Source organism: Saccostrea echinata, unplaced genomic scaffold (genome assembly GCF_033153115.1).
Source record: "Saccostrea echinata isolate AGI-Se365-2 ecotype Australia unplaced genomic scaffold, CSIRO_AGI_Sech_v1 ptg000043l, whole genome shotgun sequence".
Lineage (NCBI taxonomy): Eukaryota > Metazoa > Mollusca > Bivalvia > Ostreida > Ostreidae > Saccostrea > Saccostrea echinata.
Window position 1 is genome coordinate 1,511,437 of NW_026889792.1, and position 18,956 is coordinate 1,530,392.

At 34.5% G+C, this 18,956-nt stretch overlaps 1 protein-coding gene across 1 annotated transcript; it reads left to right on the forward strand.

Annotated features, from left to right (window-relative positions):
- Positions 1-267: 267 nt before the first annotated feature.
- LOC133201326 (uncharacterized) lies at positions 268-18,571 on the forward strand. The gene is made up of 14 exons (XM_061337127.1): positions 268-352; positions 665-955; positions 3,347-3,667; positions 4,226-4,395; positions 4,683-4,818; positions 4,989-5,105; positions 9,824-9,940; positions 10,287-10,562; positions 10,968-11,249; positions 12,098-12,262; positions 12,400-12,576; positions 12,770-13,081; positions 14,119-14,319; positions 15,951-18,571. Exons 1-14 carry the CDS (start codon positions 304-306, stop codon positions 15,998-16,000), a joined length of 2,664 nt encoding a protein of 887 aa, XP_061193111.1. The 5' UTR covers positions 268-303; the 3' UTR covers positions 16,001-18,571.
- Positions 18,572-18,956: the final 385 nt, after the last annotated feature.

Genomic DNA, 18,956 nt, shown 5'->3' on the forward strand with positions numbered 1-18,956 from the left:
ATTTAATGTTCAATTAGTAAAGTGGGTGTTCAGGTATTAAATGAAACATTTCTACCTGTCTAGAGTTGAATACATTTGCAGTCTGTTCAGTATCAGTTCTGACTAGGTTTGCTTGTACTGTATACGTATCTCATTGCATTCCAGACATGTGTAAAATTATTAATAAGTACACAAAAAGCCAGCAGTGGTTGTGTAAGAATTAAACTAATAACATGTACTTTATTAAATAATTATTTTCTTTGACATAATTTATTTTTCTGGCTTTATTTCAGGAAATGAGTTATTGATCAATTCAGCAGGATAATGATTCTTGTTTTGACTGTGTGTGCATTACTGCTGTACCAGACCTCAGGTTAGATATTTGTCATTACTATTTGTATACATCAGTTTCCATCAAGATCTTCTGGCACCCTGTAGTGTTATTATTCAGGTACTCAGTAATTACAAGTCTTGTGTGATCCAAATTTGAATATGCTCTACATCTGGAACTTTTTATTGATGAAAAAAAAAGACCTGAGTACGGTGTTTTGAATGATCACACCCAAAATTGAAGCATTACTGTTATTCCAGGGAGTAGCTACTGTTTCTTGTTTGTCACTGTTGAATATGTTAAATGTAAAACATCAAGATTTTAATTATTAATAAGCTTAGCTTTTTTTAAAAGCCCAGTCATCCTTGGAAATTGTTGGAGCAGTTCAAATAACTAGTGGTGGTAGTTTGCAGATAAATGGAAAAGAAGGAGAAAATTTGACCTTGATCTGTAAAAGTGACCTTTCATCCTTGACTTTGGAATATGCATCAGTTGTCTACAATAACACAGAAAATGACAATGGTACCTATACTATAACATTGATTAAAAATGCCACGAAGAGTGATGATGACCAAATACTGAAATGCAAAGCTACAAATACAACGGGACAGGACTTGGAAATAATGGCAGTTGTCCATCTGGCCAGTAAGATCTTAACTATTAACTTTGTTGTTTAAATTCAAAAATAGATTAAAACACCATAATGGCACCAAACTAAGCATATCAACCACTATAGGATTAAACATTCTTTTTTCAGAATTTATCAATGTGTAAACTCATGCTTTTGTACTCAAAAACTGAATAAAAGTGTAAAGCACTTTAATATTAAGTTTGTGAGTACAAAGGCATGGGTTTACACAATAATAAATTCTGAAAAAAGAACTTTTGATTCTTGTAATTCCAATTAATTTTGAAATTATTTCTCTTTCAAGCCTCCATACAATCCACTAGCTATGTACAGCATAGTAATACTTAATGCTGTGATGTGGAAATGAAACACAATCGAAATGAACATATATTGATAAAGTTCAACTTTAATTGTCAAAACATTCAATAAAATAAACTTATAAATATTCCTCGAATATTGTTTAAGTCAACAACTGATTTGTTTAGCAGTAGGAATGACGATAAAATTACATCGGAAATATTTCACACTCGTGATTTGACAATGACATAAACATAATATTCCTGTCTATCAGTCCTGTAGGTCCTCAGTTTTGTTTTTATTTAAGTGATTTGTTTCAATTTTTAGCTCACCTCAACGAAGTTGGGGGAGCTTATGTAATACCCCTGGCATCAGCATTTCTGACCCAGGTTAAAGTTTTTGGAGCAGATTTCTTTTCAGGTATTTCTTTGCCCTAAATTAATCAGAGATGCATGGAAGATGCTTCTAGTGTGTTTCATTGTACCAGTCAAGGTTTCAGATGCTGCAATTTCACCTAAAGAATGACCAAGTTAATGTTTTTGGAGCAGGTTAAATATTTTGGAGCAGGTTAAACTTTTTGTAGCAGGTCTCATTTCCAAGTAACTTTAAGCACTATATTGACCAAACTTGCATGGATGATACATCTACGGATGCACACTGCCAGGCTTGCTTCAGATGCTGAATCTGACCTACATTTTCCGGATAAGTGGCCAGGTTAAAGTTTTTGGAGCTGGTCTCATTTCTAAGTAAATATAAGCCCTATACTGACCGAACTTGCATGGGTGATATGTGGTTTATGTATGCACACTACTGAACATTCTTCAGTTGCTGGATCTGACCTACATTTTCCGGATAAGTGGCCAGTTTAAAGTTTTTGGAGCTGGTCTCATTTCTAAGTAAATATAAGGCCAAACAAAAAAATATGTGTGGTACCGGTTACACTTCCAAAAAAATTAGGGTAGGTAGGTAGGGAATTTTTTTTTTTTTTTTTTTTTTTTTAATCAAAATGATTTTCTTAATTTTTCTAAATTATGCCTAATCACTGCTTTGCAAATGGCATTTAGATGTGGTGTGATAATAAACTAGTCAATATTGGTAGGGGACACCTACATGCTAGCTTGCTTTGGATTTAACACTATTAAACACTAGCACTGTGTTTTGCAAGGAGGCCATCATTGCTGAAACTAAAACTTAAACTGGAGCCATTGATGAAAATAGGGGAAAAATCCGGAAAAAATATGAAAATTGCCAAAAAAAAAGTTTAGGGTCGGGGTATAAAATAGGGAAGGTCGGGTAACCAGAACCACACATATTTTTTTATTTGGCCTAAGCCCTATACTGACCGAACTTGCATGGATGATATGTCTATGTAATGCATGCACACAACTGAACATTCTTCAGTTGCTGGATATGACGTACATTTTCTGGATGAGTGACCAGGTTAAAGTTTTGAAGTAGATCTGATTTCCAAGAAACTATAAGACATATTTGAACCAGACTTGCATGGATAATGCATCAAGCAATGACCACTCTCAAACTTCCTTCAGATGCTGGATTTGACTTATACATGTATTTTCTGGATGAGTGACTATTTTTAAGTTTTTAGAGAAGTCCATTCCTAAGTAACTGCAAGCCCTATCAGACCAAAATTGCATAAAGGTTGCATCTAGGGATGCACACTGCTAGATTATTAGTTTAGTGTGGGACTTTGCCTTACTTAAAGACAATATTCATTGAGATGAGCTCTGTAATCTCTGATAACCTATGTTTTACAATAAAAATAATGTCAAGAAAGTAGTTCTGATTGATGAGTAAACTTTTTCTTAAATTTGTTCTCATCCAGTCAAAACAAAGGAAATCAGTAAATATAATTATGATTGCATGTGAAATGAAGAAGTTCATTTTGATGTAAACTTTTAGGATGTTTGTAATGCTTTACTGAAAATGATGGCAAGAATTTTTGAAGGATAGGCCTATATACATGTATTAGGGTGATTTTATGCAGAAATACAGTATTTCTATGTAGTCTTGAAATTTTGTAATCAAAATGCTTGCAAGGTATCCCAAATTACAGAATTAATTTTGAATTTTTTGCAATCATGTTTTTTCAGCTGATGCAATTGACGTAGCATTAGAAGGAGTAGGAACAGTGGAAGAGAACGACGTCGTCAATATCTCATGTACCGTGTCACGTACACATTATCAACCCACAAATATCGTAATTCTCTCTTATAATCCCAGCAACACGGAGATCAACAATGCATCCCTGTACACAACGACAGCTGTGTACGATAGTGTGACGGAGACCTATACCACCACCCTATCAGCCCCGCACATCACAGTTGATAGATCAATGAATGGTCAATCAGTATTTTGTTATGGTTCAGTGAATTCGTCCATGTTTTACCAAGTAAAGAGATTTACTGTTTTCTGTAAGTTTTACTTGTGATATTGAGTTAGTACATCAGATCTAAATACATGTAGTATTCCTTCTAAAGAGTAAATAATTACTTTGAAAAAAAGTGTATGAATAAGGTAAATACACTGTCACTTCTTAAAAGCAATATCAAAATTATAAAGATGGCAAAATAACTTGTCAGGGTTTTAGTCCAGCCATAGATTAATGATTTCAATATTACAGAATGTAGGATTTTGGTGACAGTCAAATGCCAGTGAAATTTCATTTAAGCATATCCACTTTATATTGAAACTGTAAAAAAGTTTAATAGCATCCATAAGCCTTATGTGTCTGTCTTATCTGATTTTTGTAGCTCATCCTATTTATGTTTATATAGTGTTGGTCATGGCTGTCTATTGTCCTGTTCCTCTTTTGTTTAGCTAATATGTGAACAAACTGCATAAAATGTCCAAGATTTCTAATCAGACTAACCACAGAGACAAACAGAACACTGATCATTTACTTAATTTTCAAATCAGTAGAGGGTTTGTGTTATCTTTCTTTGGTGTTAAGTAAAATACTGACTTTGCAGATGGGCCCTATGAAGGTGAGGTGTCATTATATGGCCGAGAGACAGGAGTGGAAGGAAATAGCATGACCTGGATTTGCTATGGAGGATTCACCAACCCACAGCTGACCTTTACATGGTACAATGGCTCCATGGAGTTCAGCCCTGATACATCACCTATTGTAGAAAAATATGTAAGGCTAGAAGCATAAATCCATGGGCCATAAAGTATACTGTCATTTGAATACTGTGGTTTGCAATGAATATTTGACAAATCCAATGAAATTCACATGTTAAATATAATTAATAGCACAGAAATAAGTGGAATTCCACCATCAACAGTTTACATGTACCAGTACATTGATCAAAAGCCACATATTAGAATCGGATATAGAATATAGTGTGAAAGATGTATGCCTATTACAAAGTTTATTTATGTTCAGAAAACAAGCATGCTCATGTTATTGTCACTGATATTTAGAGTAATTACTACTATTCACGACAAGAATGGAACTTCAAGTATCAACGAGATTACACGAGGAATAATATCAGTTGTGTCGTCAGAGGCTCCGGAAACAGGACAGTAACCAAAACAAAGCAGTTTGGAGACATTCTCTGTAAGTGGAAACATGAAAATATAAAAACATAATTAATAGGTGTGTGCTCTCTCTCTCTCTCTCTCTCTCTCTCTCTGAGAGGAAAATTTTAAAAAATAAACTGAATGGAAATTTATCAGTGTATTAGTGTTGTCTCAAGGAAATTTTAATTGGAGCATTCTTACTGACAGATGATCCAGATTTAGTAGTAAGAGGGAGTTCAATAGTGGATGAGGGAGACACGTTAAATTTGACCTGTGAGGTGGTAGCAGCCAATCCAATGACTAGTGGATCCTGGAGTGGGGGAGGTAATGTATGCATGTCCCACCAATCTTTAATTAAAAAATTAATTTTTTATCAAGAAAAACCAGAGTAATGATACAATGACAGAGCAAATTAAAAGAATAAATCTTGAATATGTGATTTTTTTTATTATTATTAGCTCTCCTGAGCCAAAGGCTCAAGTGAGCTTTTCTGATCACATTTTGTCTGTAGTCCGTCTGTCCGTCCGTCTGTCTGTCTGTAAACTTTTCACATTTTCGACTTCTTCTCAAGAACCACTGGTCCAATTTCAACCAAACTTGCCACAAAGTATCCTTGGGTGAAGGGGATTCAAGTTTGTTCAAATGAAGGGCCACGCCCTCTTTCAAGGGGAGATAATAAAGAATTAGTGAAAATTAATTGCATCTTTTAAAAATCTTCTTCTCAAGAACCACAAAGCCAGGGAAGATGAAACTCATGTGGAAGCATCCTCAGGTAGTGTAGATTCAAATTTGTACAAATCATGACCCCCGGGGGTAGGGCGAGGCCACAATGGAGGATCAAATTTTTACATAGAAATATATTGGAAAAACCTTTAAAAATCCTCTTCTCAGGAACAGCAAAGACATGATGAGTCATATTTATATGGAAGCATCCTCAGGTAGTGTAGATTCAAGTTTGTCCAAATCATGACCCCAGGGGGTAGGGCGGGGCCACCTTGGAGGATCAAAGTTTTACATAGAAATATAGGGGAAAAACCTTTAAAAATCTTATTCTCAAGACCAGCAAAGCCGTGATGAGTCATATTTATATGGAAGCATCCTCAGGTAGTGTAGATTTAAGTTTGTTCAAATCATGACCCCCGGGGGTAGGGCGGAGCCACAAAGGAGGATCAAAGTTTTACATAGAAATATATAGGAAAAATCTTTAAAAATCTTCTTCTCAATAACAGCAAAGCCCTAATTGGTCATATTTATATGGAAGCATCCTCAGGTAGTGTAGATTCAAATTTATTCAAATCATGACCCCCTGGGGGTAGGGCGGGGCCACAATGGAGGATCAAAGTTTTACATAGAAATATATAGGAAAATTCTTTACAAATCTTCTTCTCAGGAACAGCAAAGCCCTGATTGATCATATTTATGTGGAAGTATCCTCAGGTAGTGTAGATTCAAGTTTGTTCAAATGTTGACCCCCTGGGACAGGGTGGGACCACAATGGAGGATCAAATCTGAAATAGAAATATATAGGAAGATTTCCTCTGATGAAGAACTACAAAGCCATGATTAGTCATTTTGATATGGAAGCATCCTCAGGTAGTGTAAATTCAATTTTGTTCAAATGATGATCCCCGGGGGTAGGGTGGGGCCCAATAGGGGATTGAAAGTTTTACATAAGAACATATAGAAAAAATATTTCTTCTCAAGAACAGAAAAGCTATGTTTAGTCATATGGAAGCATCCTCAGGTAGTGTAGATTCAGGTTTGTTCAAATGAAGACCCCTGGGATAGGGAGGAGCCACAATGGGGGATCAAATTTTACAAAGGAATATATGGGAAATTTTTTTTAAAATCTTCTCAAGAACAACAAAGCCATTTGTTATTTTGACATGGAAGCATCATCAGGTAGTTTAAAATCCAAGCCCCCCCCCCCCCCCCCCCCCCCCCCCGTTAATCTTTTCAATACTGAACTGATTTGTGCTTTTGCCTAGCCAATGTGCTCAGGTGAGCGATGTGGCCCATGGGCCTCTTGTTTTCTAGTTCTTTTCAGAAATATTTGCTTCATATTACTTACTGACTAGCCAACAATATGTCCATAATCTTTCATCTCATAATATGTACATATTATGTCTTTGTAAACAAACTTTTTAAGTTCTACTAGGGTACTAACATTCTGTATACCTGTACCTAGTTTTTAGCTCACCTGAGCTGAAAGCTCAAGTGAGCTTTTCTGATCACATTTTGTCTGTAGTCTGTCTGTCTCTCTGTCCATTCACATTTTCGACTTCTTCTCCAGAACCACTGGGCCAATTTCAACCAAACCTGCCACAAAGCATCCTTGGGTGAAGGGGATTCAAGTTTGTTCAAATGAAGGGCCATGTCCTCATTCAAGGGGAGATAATTCAGAAATAGTTAAAATTTGGTGGCATATATTAAAAATCTTCTTCTCAAGAACCACTGGCCCAAAAAAGTTGAAACTTATAGGATACCTTTGTTATAAAGTGGATTCAAGTTTGTTCAAATCATGACCCCTGGGGTTAGGGTGGGGCCACAACGGGGGATCAAAGTTTTACATAGGAATTTACAGGAAAAAACTTTAAAAATCTTCATCTCAAGAACAGCAAAGCCTTGTTTAGTCATATTGATATGTAAGCATCCTCAGATAGTGTAGATTCAGTTTGTTCAAATCAAGACCCCTGGGGTTAGGGTGGAGTCATAAGGGGGGATCAAAGTTTTACATAGAAATATATAGGTAAAAACTTTAAAAATCTTCTTCTCAAGAACAGCAAACCCTTGTTTAGTCATATTGATATGTAAGCATCCTCAGGTATTATAGATTCAAATTTGTACAAATCATGACCCCTGGGGGTAGGATGGGGAAACAAGGGGGGATCAAAGTTTTACAAAGGAATTTATAGGAAAAAAACTTTCAAAATCTTCATCTCAGGAACAGCAAAGCCATGTTTAGTCATATTGATATGGAAGCATCCTCAGGTATTGTAGATTAATAATAATAATAATAATAATAATAATAATACTTTATTTATAGAAGGTGACCTGATTAGTGCAAGCACTAGTCTTCCTCAGGGCCTTCTTTGTAACACATATACAATGTACATATACAATAAACACAAATCACAATTATGAGATAATAAAATATAAACACTATGTTACAACAGAATAAATAAAAACATCAAAGCTTAGTTCAAAATGTGAAAGGATGGGTGGGGGGGGGGGGGCAGTCACATATTTTTACGTAGAACTAGTACGTTTCGTAAGTAAAAAATTTTCAACACTACTTTTAAATATTGCAAGGGATTGGGATTTCCTGATACTAATAGGTAACTCATTCCAGATAATAACCCCTGAATATTGTAAAGAATTTTTAAATAAATTTGTTTTATATTTTGGTAAACGAAGTTCGGAATTTGTTTCTGAGCGCAACGTGTATGATCCAGAACTTTGAAATTCAAAAAAATTATGCATATAATCGGGAGACATACCATGAAATGTTTTGAACATTAGAATGCTTTTCTGTAAATATAGAAGTTTATGAACCGTTAACCAGCCTAAAATGTTAAATAAAGGCATTGAAGGTGCATCATATTTTTCATTTAAGATAATCCTTGCTGCACGTTTTTGAAGTCTGTAGATTCTGTCGATGTGCGTTTGAGGAGAGTTACCCCAAATAGATAGACAATATAAAATTGATGGTAAAATAAAAGCGTTATAAAATAGTTTTCTAGTATGCAGTGGAAGAAACTTTTTAATTTTTCGTAAAGTATGTAATTTATATGTAAGAGTTTTGCAAACTGCATCTACATGACAAGTATATTGAAGAGTATGATCAATGTGAACACCTAATAATTTCTGCATTTCCACGTTTTCAAGGGGATGACCGGAAAGTTGTAAATGAAGACTAGTGTTTTCTAATTTTGATTTCTTTTGTTGTGTGCCCATTAACATACACTTTGTTTTATCAGTATTCAAAAGCATCTGATTTTGTTGACACCAGTTTTGTATTTGATAGAGGTCATGGTTAAGAGTTGTTTCAATACGTGAAATATTGTTACCATGAAAATGCATTGTAGTGTCATCAGCAAACATATCAATATTACAATGTTCAACAGACAATGGTAAATCATTAATGTATAATAGAAATAATAAAGGGCCTAATATAGACCCCTGTGGCACACCTGCTGTGACTGGCAGTGATTCAGATGTGTATGCACCTATTTTTACACTTTGAGTTCGATGATATAAATATGATTGAAACCATTTAATTGATATTGGATCAAAGTGATAGCATTTAAGTTTTCTAATTAGTATATCATGATTAACAAGATCGAATGCTTTGCTAAAATCCAAGTAAGTAATGCCAACGAAATTTCCTTGATCTATTGCATGCAGCCAATTATCAGTTAGTTTTGTGAGAGCTGTCTGGCATGAGTGAAATTCTCTAAATCCTGACTGTGCTTTCATTAATAAATCGAAGTGAGAAGTAAAGATGCGTATATTTTCTGCTACATGCTTTTCTAAAACTTTCAATATAGTTGGTAAATTGAAATTGGGCGATAGTTTCCTGGGTCTGATGTATCACCCTTTTTAAATAGAGGAGTTACTTTTGCGACTTTTAGCTGTGAAGGAAAAGACCCCTTCAAGTTTGTCACCCGGGGGTAAGGTGGGATCACAATGGGGGATCAAAGTTGTACATAAGAATATAAAGGGAAAAATCTTTGTCTCAAGAACATTAAAGTCATGTTTAGTTATATTGATATGGAAGCATCCTCGGGTAGTGTAGATTAAAGTTTGTTCAGATGATTACCCCTGGGGGTAGGGAGGGGCCACAATGGGGTATCAAATTTTTACAAAGGAATATATAGGAAAAAAATCTTCTGCTCAAGAACAACAAAGCCATTTGTTATATTGATATGGAAGCATCCTCATGTATTTTAAAATTCAATCCCCCCCCCCCCCCCCCCCCCCGTAACTTTTCAATACTGAATTGATTTCTATGTAGCCCATGGGCCTCTTGTTTCTTTCAGTGGGTAAATACTTGGTGATATCTGATATCAAGAGAAATCAGAATGGAAATAGTTTCAGTTGTAGTGCTGAGAATTCTGCTGGCAGGTCCTACCTCGGAGTCATAATCACGGTTCAGTGTCAGTTTTTTTTGTTTTTGTTTTTGTTTGCTAGAGTGAATACAAGTACATGTACTCAGAAATTTCTGTAAATTTTAAAATAAATTTTCAACATTGTCAGAAAAAAAGTTGCATTGTTATGTTGTTAATCCAAAGAACTCAAGTCTTATTGATTCATCCATTTACTAAATGTCAAAATTTGCCAAAAGAAAAAATATTTAGAGAAAATGAAAGAATTTAGTGAAGTACCGGTAAATTTTCTGCACAATTTATGTATTTTTCAAAAGTACTCAGTGCAGTACTATTATATACTGTATGCCTTACAGGATTTAAGATTTAAATGTTTAATCCTCATTCCAATTTACAGATGGACCAGAACTTTATGTTAACCCTAAAATATCATACAAAGAGGGAACAAATGCCACAATCTATGGCTCTGTGTCAGCCAACCCCTCTGCCAGGCTGACTTGGAGAAAGGCAGGAAACGGCACGATTTTGTCCACTGACCAGAATCTATTTCTGGAGAATGTTATGAGGGACCAAGCGGGGGTATATGTGTTGGAGGCCACCAGTGTAAAACAAAGGGAAAATAATGCTACAGAAGAAGTCATTAGAAATGCTTCAACAATATTAGAGGTCATGTGTAAGTATATTTATTAAGGAATGCAATTCAAGGAAGATCCAATATTAAGAAAATTTGGGTCAAAGGAGCCAATTTTTTCAAGAATTTTGTTGTAATAATATCTTATGAAAAAAAAATAGAGGAAAAAACTACACATGTCAGGTTTAGTTGAATGAATGAAGCAAAGAGAACTTGCTGTCATAATTTTATTCTAAATAAATAGCGTATGTATCGCCCTGAGGACATAAAAGTGGTTGTTGAATAAAAAGTGTGGGTCAAAAGATCATTTTTTTAAAAATTGTCAGAGAGAAATATCCATTTATTTCAAGGCCAATTGCTTAAAGTCAAGGCCAATTTTATGAATGACTGCTCTCTGGAAGAGTAAGTCTTTTTTTTCTAGTTTTTCTTGTGGAATGTATTTTTTAGATGGACCAGGAGCTTCTGTTGGCCTTTCCCCGAATGTTACTGTCCTAGAAATTGAGCAGGGGGCACCTGTTCCTCGTATAACCTGTATAGCAGACTGTGTACCTGATTGTGACTTTACCTGGACTCAGGTGTACAGAAATACAAAACGATTTAGATCTGGTAACACCCTGGATCTTGGTAATGCCACTGTAGCAGAGGTTGGGATCCACACCTGCAAGGCCTATAACTATGTACGATCACAGCAGTATGCAGAAACTGTGACATTTGAATTAAGAGTGAAATGTGAGTTTGATATAAAAGAAAAAAAGAGTTTGATATAAATGAGGAAAGATGAGAGGGTCTTTGAAAATATACATGTACCTGGAAAACCATTGATTTTTTTAGTAAATATAAAATTTTGAAGCACTATGTGCATTTATTGATAGGAAATTTTGCATGAGAAAGAACAAGGTTACATGTCCAAGGTCAAGGTCATTGTACCTGTCGAGACAGGAAATTCATTAAGGAGGATATGAAAGTGAATGTTAATTGACACTTTACACAATACATGCACATGTCCAGATGATATGTCGTGGCTGAGATTGAAAGTCACACCTAAAGATCCAAAGTCACTATAAACGGAATTCAGTGTTTTGAATGGATCAGATATGATTACATTTTTTTCAAAACTGTATCTTTAAAGCCAGAAATGAGAGTGATTAATACAAATAAATATTCTTATTAGTAAAGGTTTGATCAGATGTTAAAGCACTTAACCATACCGTGTGTGTAAATAAATATTTCTGAATATTGATCTATATAAACACATGATAAATTAAAATAATTGAGTTATGAGGTAACATTATGATGTATGAAAAGTCCTAGTTATGAATTGACTTCTGCCTGTTTTTAGCTGACATGGTATGAAATCAAGGCAGGTTATAATTAGAGTTGATACAGATAGGCAAGGGTTTTTTGTTTTTGTTTTCATTATACTTTATTATGTAGTTGTAGAACTGAAAGTAGTTATAAACTTTAATGTGGACTCAATTTTAGCTATTTAAGAAAATCACTATATGTATGTAACAGTAATTCCTTGTATTTTCATTACACCATTACACATACTGATTAAGGTTTGATATTTTTTCCAGATGTACCAGAGGTTCAGTCTGTCTCCCTTGACAAATTCACAGGTAACCCATATGATGACAGTAGTCCTATTTCTGTGACCAGTGTTATAAGGGCCTGGCCCTTAGTGGACCACCTAACATGGGGCATCAGAAATGATCGGTTCACAAACCAGTTTATTCCTTTAGGTAAGTCATTGAACTTAAACTGGTGTACTATACTTTGTAAACACATTTTAAACAAGATATCCAGATTATCATTTACCCTTATCATGTAATTTACATCATAAATGTATTATTTAAATGTTTATGAATATTTTTTCCAGACATGAGGTACAACACTAATCGCACTGTGAACTGTTCATACGACTGCGAGATAACAGAGGTGCTCACCTTACAGACCCCAGACTGTGCAGACACGGGGAATAAATTCTCACTGTATGCTGAGAATGAACAAGGCAACTCTACCATCAAAACATCACTTAACAGTATCACAGTCTTATGTGAGTTATTCTTGACATTTATACTTTAAACATAGGAGTAAATGTGGGAATTGGAAAGATTAAACAAAGGCTGTTCTATATATATTCATGTTCTCTCTTTCCCTGTTTGTTTGTAATCTACATGTAATAGTAAAGAAGATCCATATTTCATGGTAATAAGCACTTTCAGTAATTGTTCCCTGATTTTGATTAGGTTCACCTCGTGTTGCTGATGGTGAAACAGCCAATCAGACCTATAGAGTCTGTGAAGGGTCACAAATCAACATGTCAGCTAGATTTATATCAGTACCAGGACCGGATATATTGTGGTTCCGACTGCCAGATACTAACAGATATGTACACATGGACCGATACAATAACTACAGACCAGTGTATTACACCACAATATACAGCATACAAGACGTCTATAAGTACATGTTTGGGAGCTATGTTGTGGAAGCAGATAATTACGGAGGTCCAAAAGCAAGAGCCTACATTGAACTTCTGGAGGATTCAAACTGTTCAGGTATAACATTGAACTTCTGGAGGACTCAAACTGTTCAGGTACAATATTGAACCTCTTGAAGATTCAAACTGTTCAGGTATTACATTGAACCTCTGGAGGACTCAAACTGTTCAGGTATTACACTGAACTTAAGAAGGACTCAAACTGTTCAGGTATTACATTGAACTTCAGGAGGACTCAAACTGTTCAGGTATAACACTGAACTTCTGGAGGACTCAAACTGTTCAGGTATGATATTGAACTTCTGGAAGACTCAAACTGTTCAGGTATTTTTTTGAACTTCTGGAGGACTCAAACTGTTCAGGTATAACATTGACATCTCTGTTGGACTCAAACTGTTCATATAACATTGAACTTCTGGAGGACTAAAACTATTCAGGTATAACATTGATCCTCTGGTGGACTCGAACTGTTCAGGTAAAACATTGAACTTCTGGAGGACTCAAACTGTTCAGGTATTACACTGAACTTAAGGAGGATTCAAACTGTTCAGGTATTACATTGAACCTCTGGAGGACTCAAACTGTTCAGGTATTACACTGAACTTAAGGAGAACTCAAACTGTTCAGGTATTACATTGAACTTCTGGAGGACTCAAACTCTTCAGATATAACATTTAACTTCAGGAGGACTCAAACTATTCAGGTATACCATTGATTCTCTGGAGGACTCAAACTGTTCAGGTAACACGTTGAACTTCTGGAGAACTCAAACTGTTCATATAACATTGAACTTCTGGAGGACTCAAACTGTTCATATAACATTGAACTTCTAGAGAAATCAAACTGTTCATATAACATTGAACTTCTGGAGGACTCAAACTGTTCAGGTATAACATTGAACCTCTGCTGGACTCAAACTGTTCAGGTAAAACATTGAACTTCTGGAGAACTCAAATTGTTCATATAAAATTGAACTTCTGGAGGACTCAAACTCCTCAGGTATAACATTGATCCTTGATAGACTTTAGGAAATGATTAATTTGATCTAATAGAAAGAGTTATGATTGGTAAATAAAGTTCTGCTGTTGGTTTTAGGAGGTTTACCCATAACAGCAACAAAAGCCATTACCACAGCAACCAAAGCCAGTACCGTCTCAAAAGTGACAAACACCGCCTCCCCTCAGAAATCTGGAGAGGGCGAGGCAATAGCAGGAGCTGTAGTGGGTTCACTCCTGTTGGTAGCCCTGGTGGTGATAGGGACTTTAGTATACATCAGATACCGCAGAAAAAGGAAAGGTCAGTCTATACAAATCTTACATTTTTGTTTAGATGCATAGCAGTATAACACTCAGGAATCACAATGTCCTACATCTATCAACAGACTGTCTCTCTGTATTACTCTGTCTCTGGATTTCAAGTGTAATCGGCATGGGTTGAATTTTGATAATTCAAATGTTTATTATTTTTCAAGTTCATCTAAAAAAAATACTAAAAATGCCTGATTCTTGACATTGACCTTTGATGTTGATTTTTTGGAGAAAAAAATCTCACTTTAAATACTCTATACTTCAAGTTGGTAATATTTTTTATGCCTCCTCCTTCCTATACCTCCACACAACATAAACACCATATATGTTGAAAATGTATTTTATTGATCAAATAAATCTTGATCAACCATCTAAACATGTAATAGGAACAAATAAAAATATCTACCAAAAACATTCCTAAGACTACATGCAGTTGTCGAGTTCACACGAATAAGCAAATACAAAAGAACTGACAAAATGTAATCAAGTACTTCAAAACATAAACATTCAAAAGTTTACTTCTTCTTCGTACAATGGTCATATTTAACAAATTACTCTGAAACTGTCTCGAAAAAACAGACAGACAGACAAGCAAATTTACACATATAAAATACATATCCATAATCAACATTCATGCCACTCGAGAAAAAGTAAATTTACAAGGTAATATGTATGGGACTAAAAATAAGTTCAAATGTTAATATCTCACAATAATCAAATAATGGCCAAAGGTGGGGTCCATTACCCATAAGTTGAGAAGGTCATGCCAATCATTTATTGCTAAAACAGGATTTCAATCTTTAGACTTATTAATTACCTCTCACAATTTTTTAAAATATTCCCAACCTGTTGAGCACCTCTTGTAGACTTATTTACATGTTCATGGCAATGATATGTAGATGATCCATATTGATTTTTGAGATATAATATCAAAGATCACATGATTTTCTGCTGAACATAAAAAAATTGTTTCCTACATGTACCATCACATTATTGCACTGAGAATCTTTAACATGTACATTTGTATCTAAAAATCACTAACCTTTGTACATATAATACATGTAACTGCTTCATTTCATTTAAATAGTCAAAGGTTACCCAGTTTTCTACTGAGTCAAAGATCACCTATATTTCTTCTATACCTACATAGAAGGTTGAGATCCTTTGCTTGAAATTCATCAATTTTCAAATAAAAGATACCTTGTTAAAAGGATAATCACTATTACTTTTCAGGTTGGCATAGAAGATTTTCAAACAATATCTAAAGAATTTGTTGCTTAATAGTAATCATCATGCAGCAGGCCACAATTAAAACTTGTTTAAATCCTGTCTCTATTAATTCTTACATAATATGGTACCTGTAACTAGCATATGACTGTATAGAACAGGCAATTTTTTTTACACCTTTAGGCTGTTGTCTTTCGGTCACATGTTCAAGTATAGCTGCTTGTTGATGATAATCCGAGTACCTCTTGTAATGATATCAGGTACCACATGATACATTGTAAAAAATAAATGTGATCAGTTCTATACATGGAATTGGTTGGCTGTTTGCAGACATGCATACATATAAATTTTTCACCTCGTATTTGCACATCAATAATGATTACTTTTTTCCAGGGAATCAAAAATTTGAACAGTTGGATCTACAGAATGCCCAGAATCATTGACAGAAAGGACGTTAATAAGAAGCAGCTACATAGAATTTACACATTCTCTTTGGTGCTTACTTTGACTATTGGCAATTTTTTTCATAATTTTATAAATACCTAGGTCAATCATCACCTATGATATTAGTAAATTACAGTGATTTTTAGTGTACCTGAGCTAATGCTTAGCGAGCTTTCTGATCGGTGTGTGTCTGGTGTTCTTCTGTTGTCTTATTGTGTGTCATCTAGCTGTTAACTTACCTCATTATCAACTTCTTTGGTACTGGGTCAAGTTCAACCATCTTTCCATAAAGCATCAATGGGTTAAGGGGAATCAAATTTGTTAAGATAAGGAGGCATGCCCTCTTTCAGGGGGAGATAATTCATAAATAGTGAAAAATTTGGTGACATCATTCTTTTTTGCTACAACCACTGTGCAAAAAAGACAAAACTTCTTCAAGGTGTGTAGATTCAAGTTTGTTTGAATCATAGCCTTGGGGTTTTGGTGGGGCCATGTTTTATATTGGATATGTATACAAGGAAAAAATCTTTAAAAATAGCTATGCCATATTTAGACATATTAATATACAGGTAGTGCAGATTCAAATTTTAGAATCATGGCCCTCAAGGGTAGCATGGGATCACATTAGGGGATCAAGTTGTACATGAGAATATATGGGGGAAAATATTCAATAGTCTTCCTGTCATTTGAAGGAAATTTAAAAAAAAACAAAAAACAGGTAACATTCCAGAAATGTGCAGACTCAATTTTTCTTCTTTTCTTTTCAAACTATGGACCCTCAGGTATTTAACACAATGTCTGTTTGTACATGTACAGGAAAAATATCTCCAAAATAGCAGGGCCATGTTAGTCATATTGATATTGAAGCATCCACATGTTGTGTGAATTCATGTTTGGTTAAGTCATGACAATTTGGAGCGGGGATTGGACCACAATATGGGTTCAAAATTAAGAGGGGGGAAATCTTAAATCTAAGAACAACATGACCAAGGTTACGCAGGTGAGCATTGTGGCCCACCTCTTGTTGAGGTGAGTAGATACCTCATGGTGCTTTTCATGGTTGTGTGAATGGAGAATTCTTTACACTCCAGTGTGGGAGAGTTCTTTTTATGGTATATCTTGTTAATAGTTTTACTCTACAAGGAATGTTCAGAAAGTTTTGTCATCTAATCTTGCAAATCCATTGTTTGAGACAAATCCATTGTTTGAGACAAATCCATTGTTTGAGACAAATCCATTGTTTGAGACAAATCCATTATTTGAGACATATCAAGTTGTTTTGAAATTATTTTAATTTACTATGTATACATATCAGTTTTAGAATTATATTTTTATGAGATAGACATTTTATTTTTAGCTCATCTGCAGTGTTAGATGCAAGTAACTGAATAAATGCATGTGTATGTTTATGATGTCTGTCTTTGGCTATATTTTGATAGATAACATAATTACTCATAAATGTACATAGTTAAGGTTTGGTATCTTCAAAGTATGACCCCCCTTCCAGGGGCCAGGCTGTGACCTTAATAAGGTTCTAAGGTTGATCAAGGAAATACATGTATGGGTATAACAATTCAACCTTGATTTATCAGGCATTAATCAGTATCACTATACATTCCTGTGAAATACTCAAATATGATTGGACAGGAAAGATTAAAGTCAGCACACTTTTACCTCTTATGTATGCATTCACAGGTTATATTTCATAATGATTACTTCACAAGCATTGTTGTGCAAAATTTTACCTGTGAGGTTCATCATATATATACTATTGAGTGTTAAATTATAGAAGCTTTACTCTGATACATACTCTTATATGACTTGATACTGTTTATCTAGATTCCTTATTTTACATGAGTTCTTAATTTTGCTGTCTAATCGAGAGAATATGAATTTGCAAGTTGACTGTTGAACAGGAGTTTCTACATTATAAAAATAAAATTCAGTAATTTGATTTTGTGAGTGGTGAATCTCACCATATTATACATTAATAAATTCTTCACGTACATTTAGGATTCTACTGTAACAGTATTCAGTGTGTTAACATAAGAAAAGCAACAGTTGATATCATCACTGTACTAAGACCTTGTGTGCCAAGGGTTTTCTTGAGGCAATTATTTCAATTCTAATCATGTGTCATATTTATACATTGTTACATTTGAAAAAGAAATGAAGTGGAGACATTCCACATCACATCTAGCTTTTTGTGTTACTTTATAGAACAATATTGATTTTATGTTCTGTCCCTTATCATACTTTATTGTTATTATATGACTATAACATGTACATCTATCTACCTCTACTACAGTATGATGTTTTATATACATGTATGTTAATGCAATTGTTTATTTGTTGTTGGTTGTACAAGTTACAATTTCCTTCTTTTGGATGATAAGTAATTAAATGATTTGGTGCTCATTGAACTTTTTTCCATTTAAGCTCAAGTTGTCAAAGATTAGAAGAGTTTTTGCCATTGATATTTACTATATGTATTTCTCAAACAATTTTTCAAAATGCTACAGTTTTGATCCATTTTTGATAGAAATTTGTCACACAAGTAGAATAAACAATGGAACACTATAAAAGTTTCTTTTTTGAATGAATGTGTTGCCATGATTATAAAGATATAGATTCTTTCAAAATGCTATTCTCGTACAGTTTTAGTCTGGTTTCAAAACAAATTGGTACACAAGTAGGGTTTAGGAAGATTATTTAGATACATAATTCCAATGTATTGTTTCTGATTTCAATGAAAGGTGTTGACATGGTTACCAAAAAAAAAAAATTTACATTTTTTTTTTTTTGTAAATACTTTTCTTCCCATTTCGTCTTTTGAGTTTTTACAGAAGTAGAGTACAGCAAAAATTCTTTTTATTGCATTTTAGCTCACCTGAGCTGAAAGCTCAGGTGAGCTTTTCTGATCACCCATTGTCTGTCATCCGTTCGTCTGTAAAC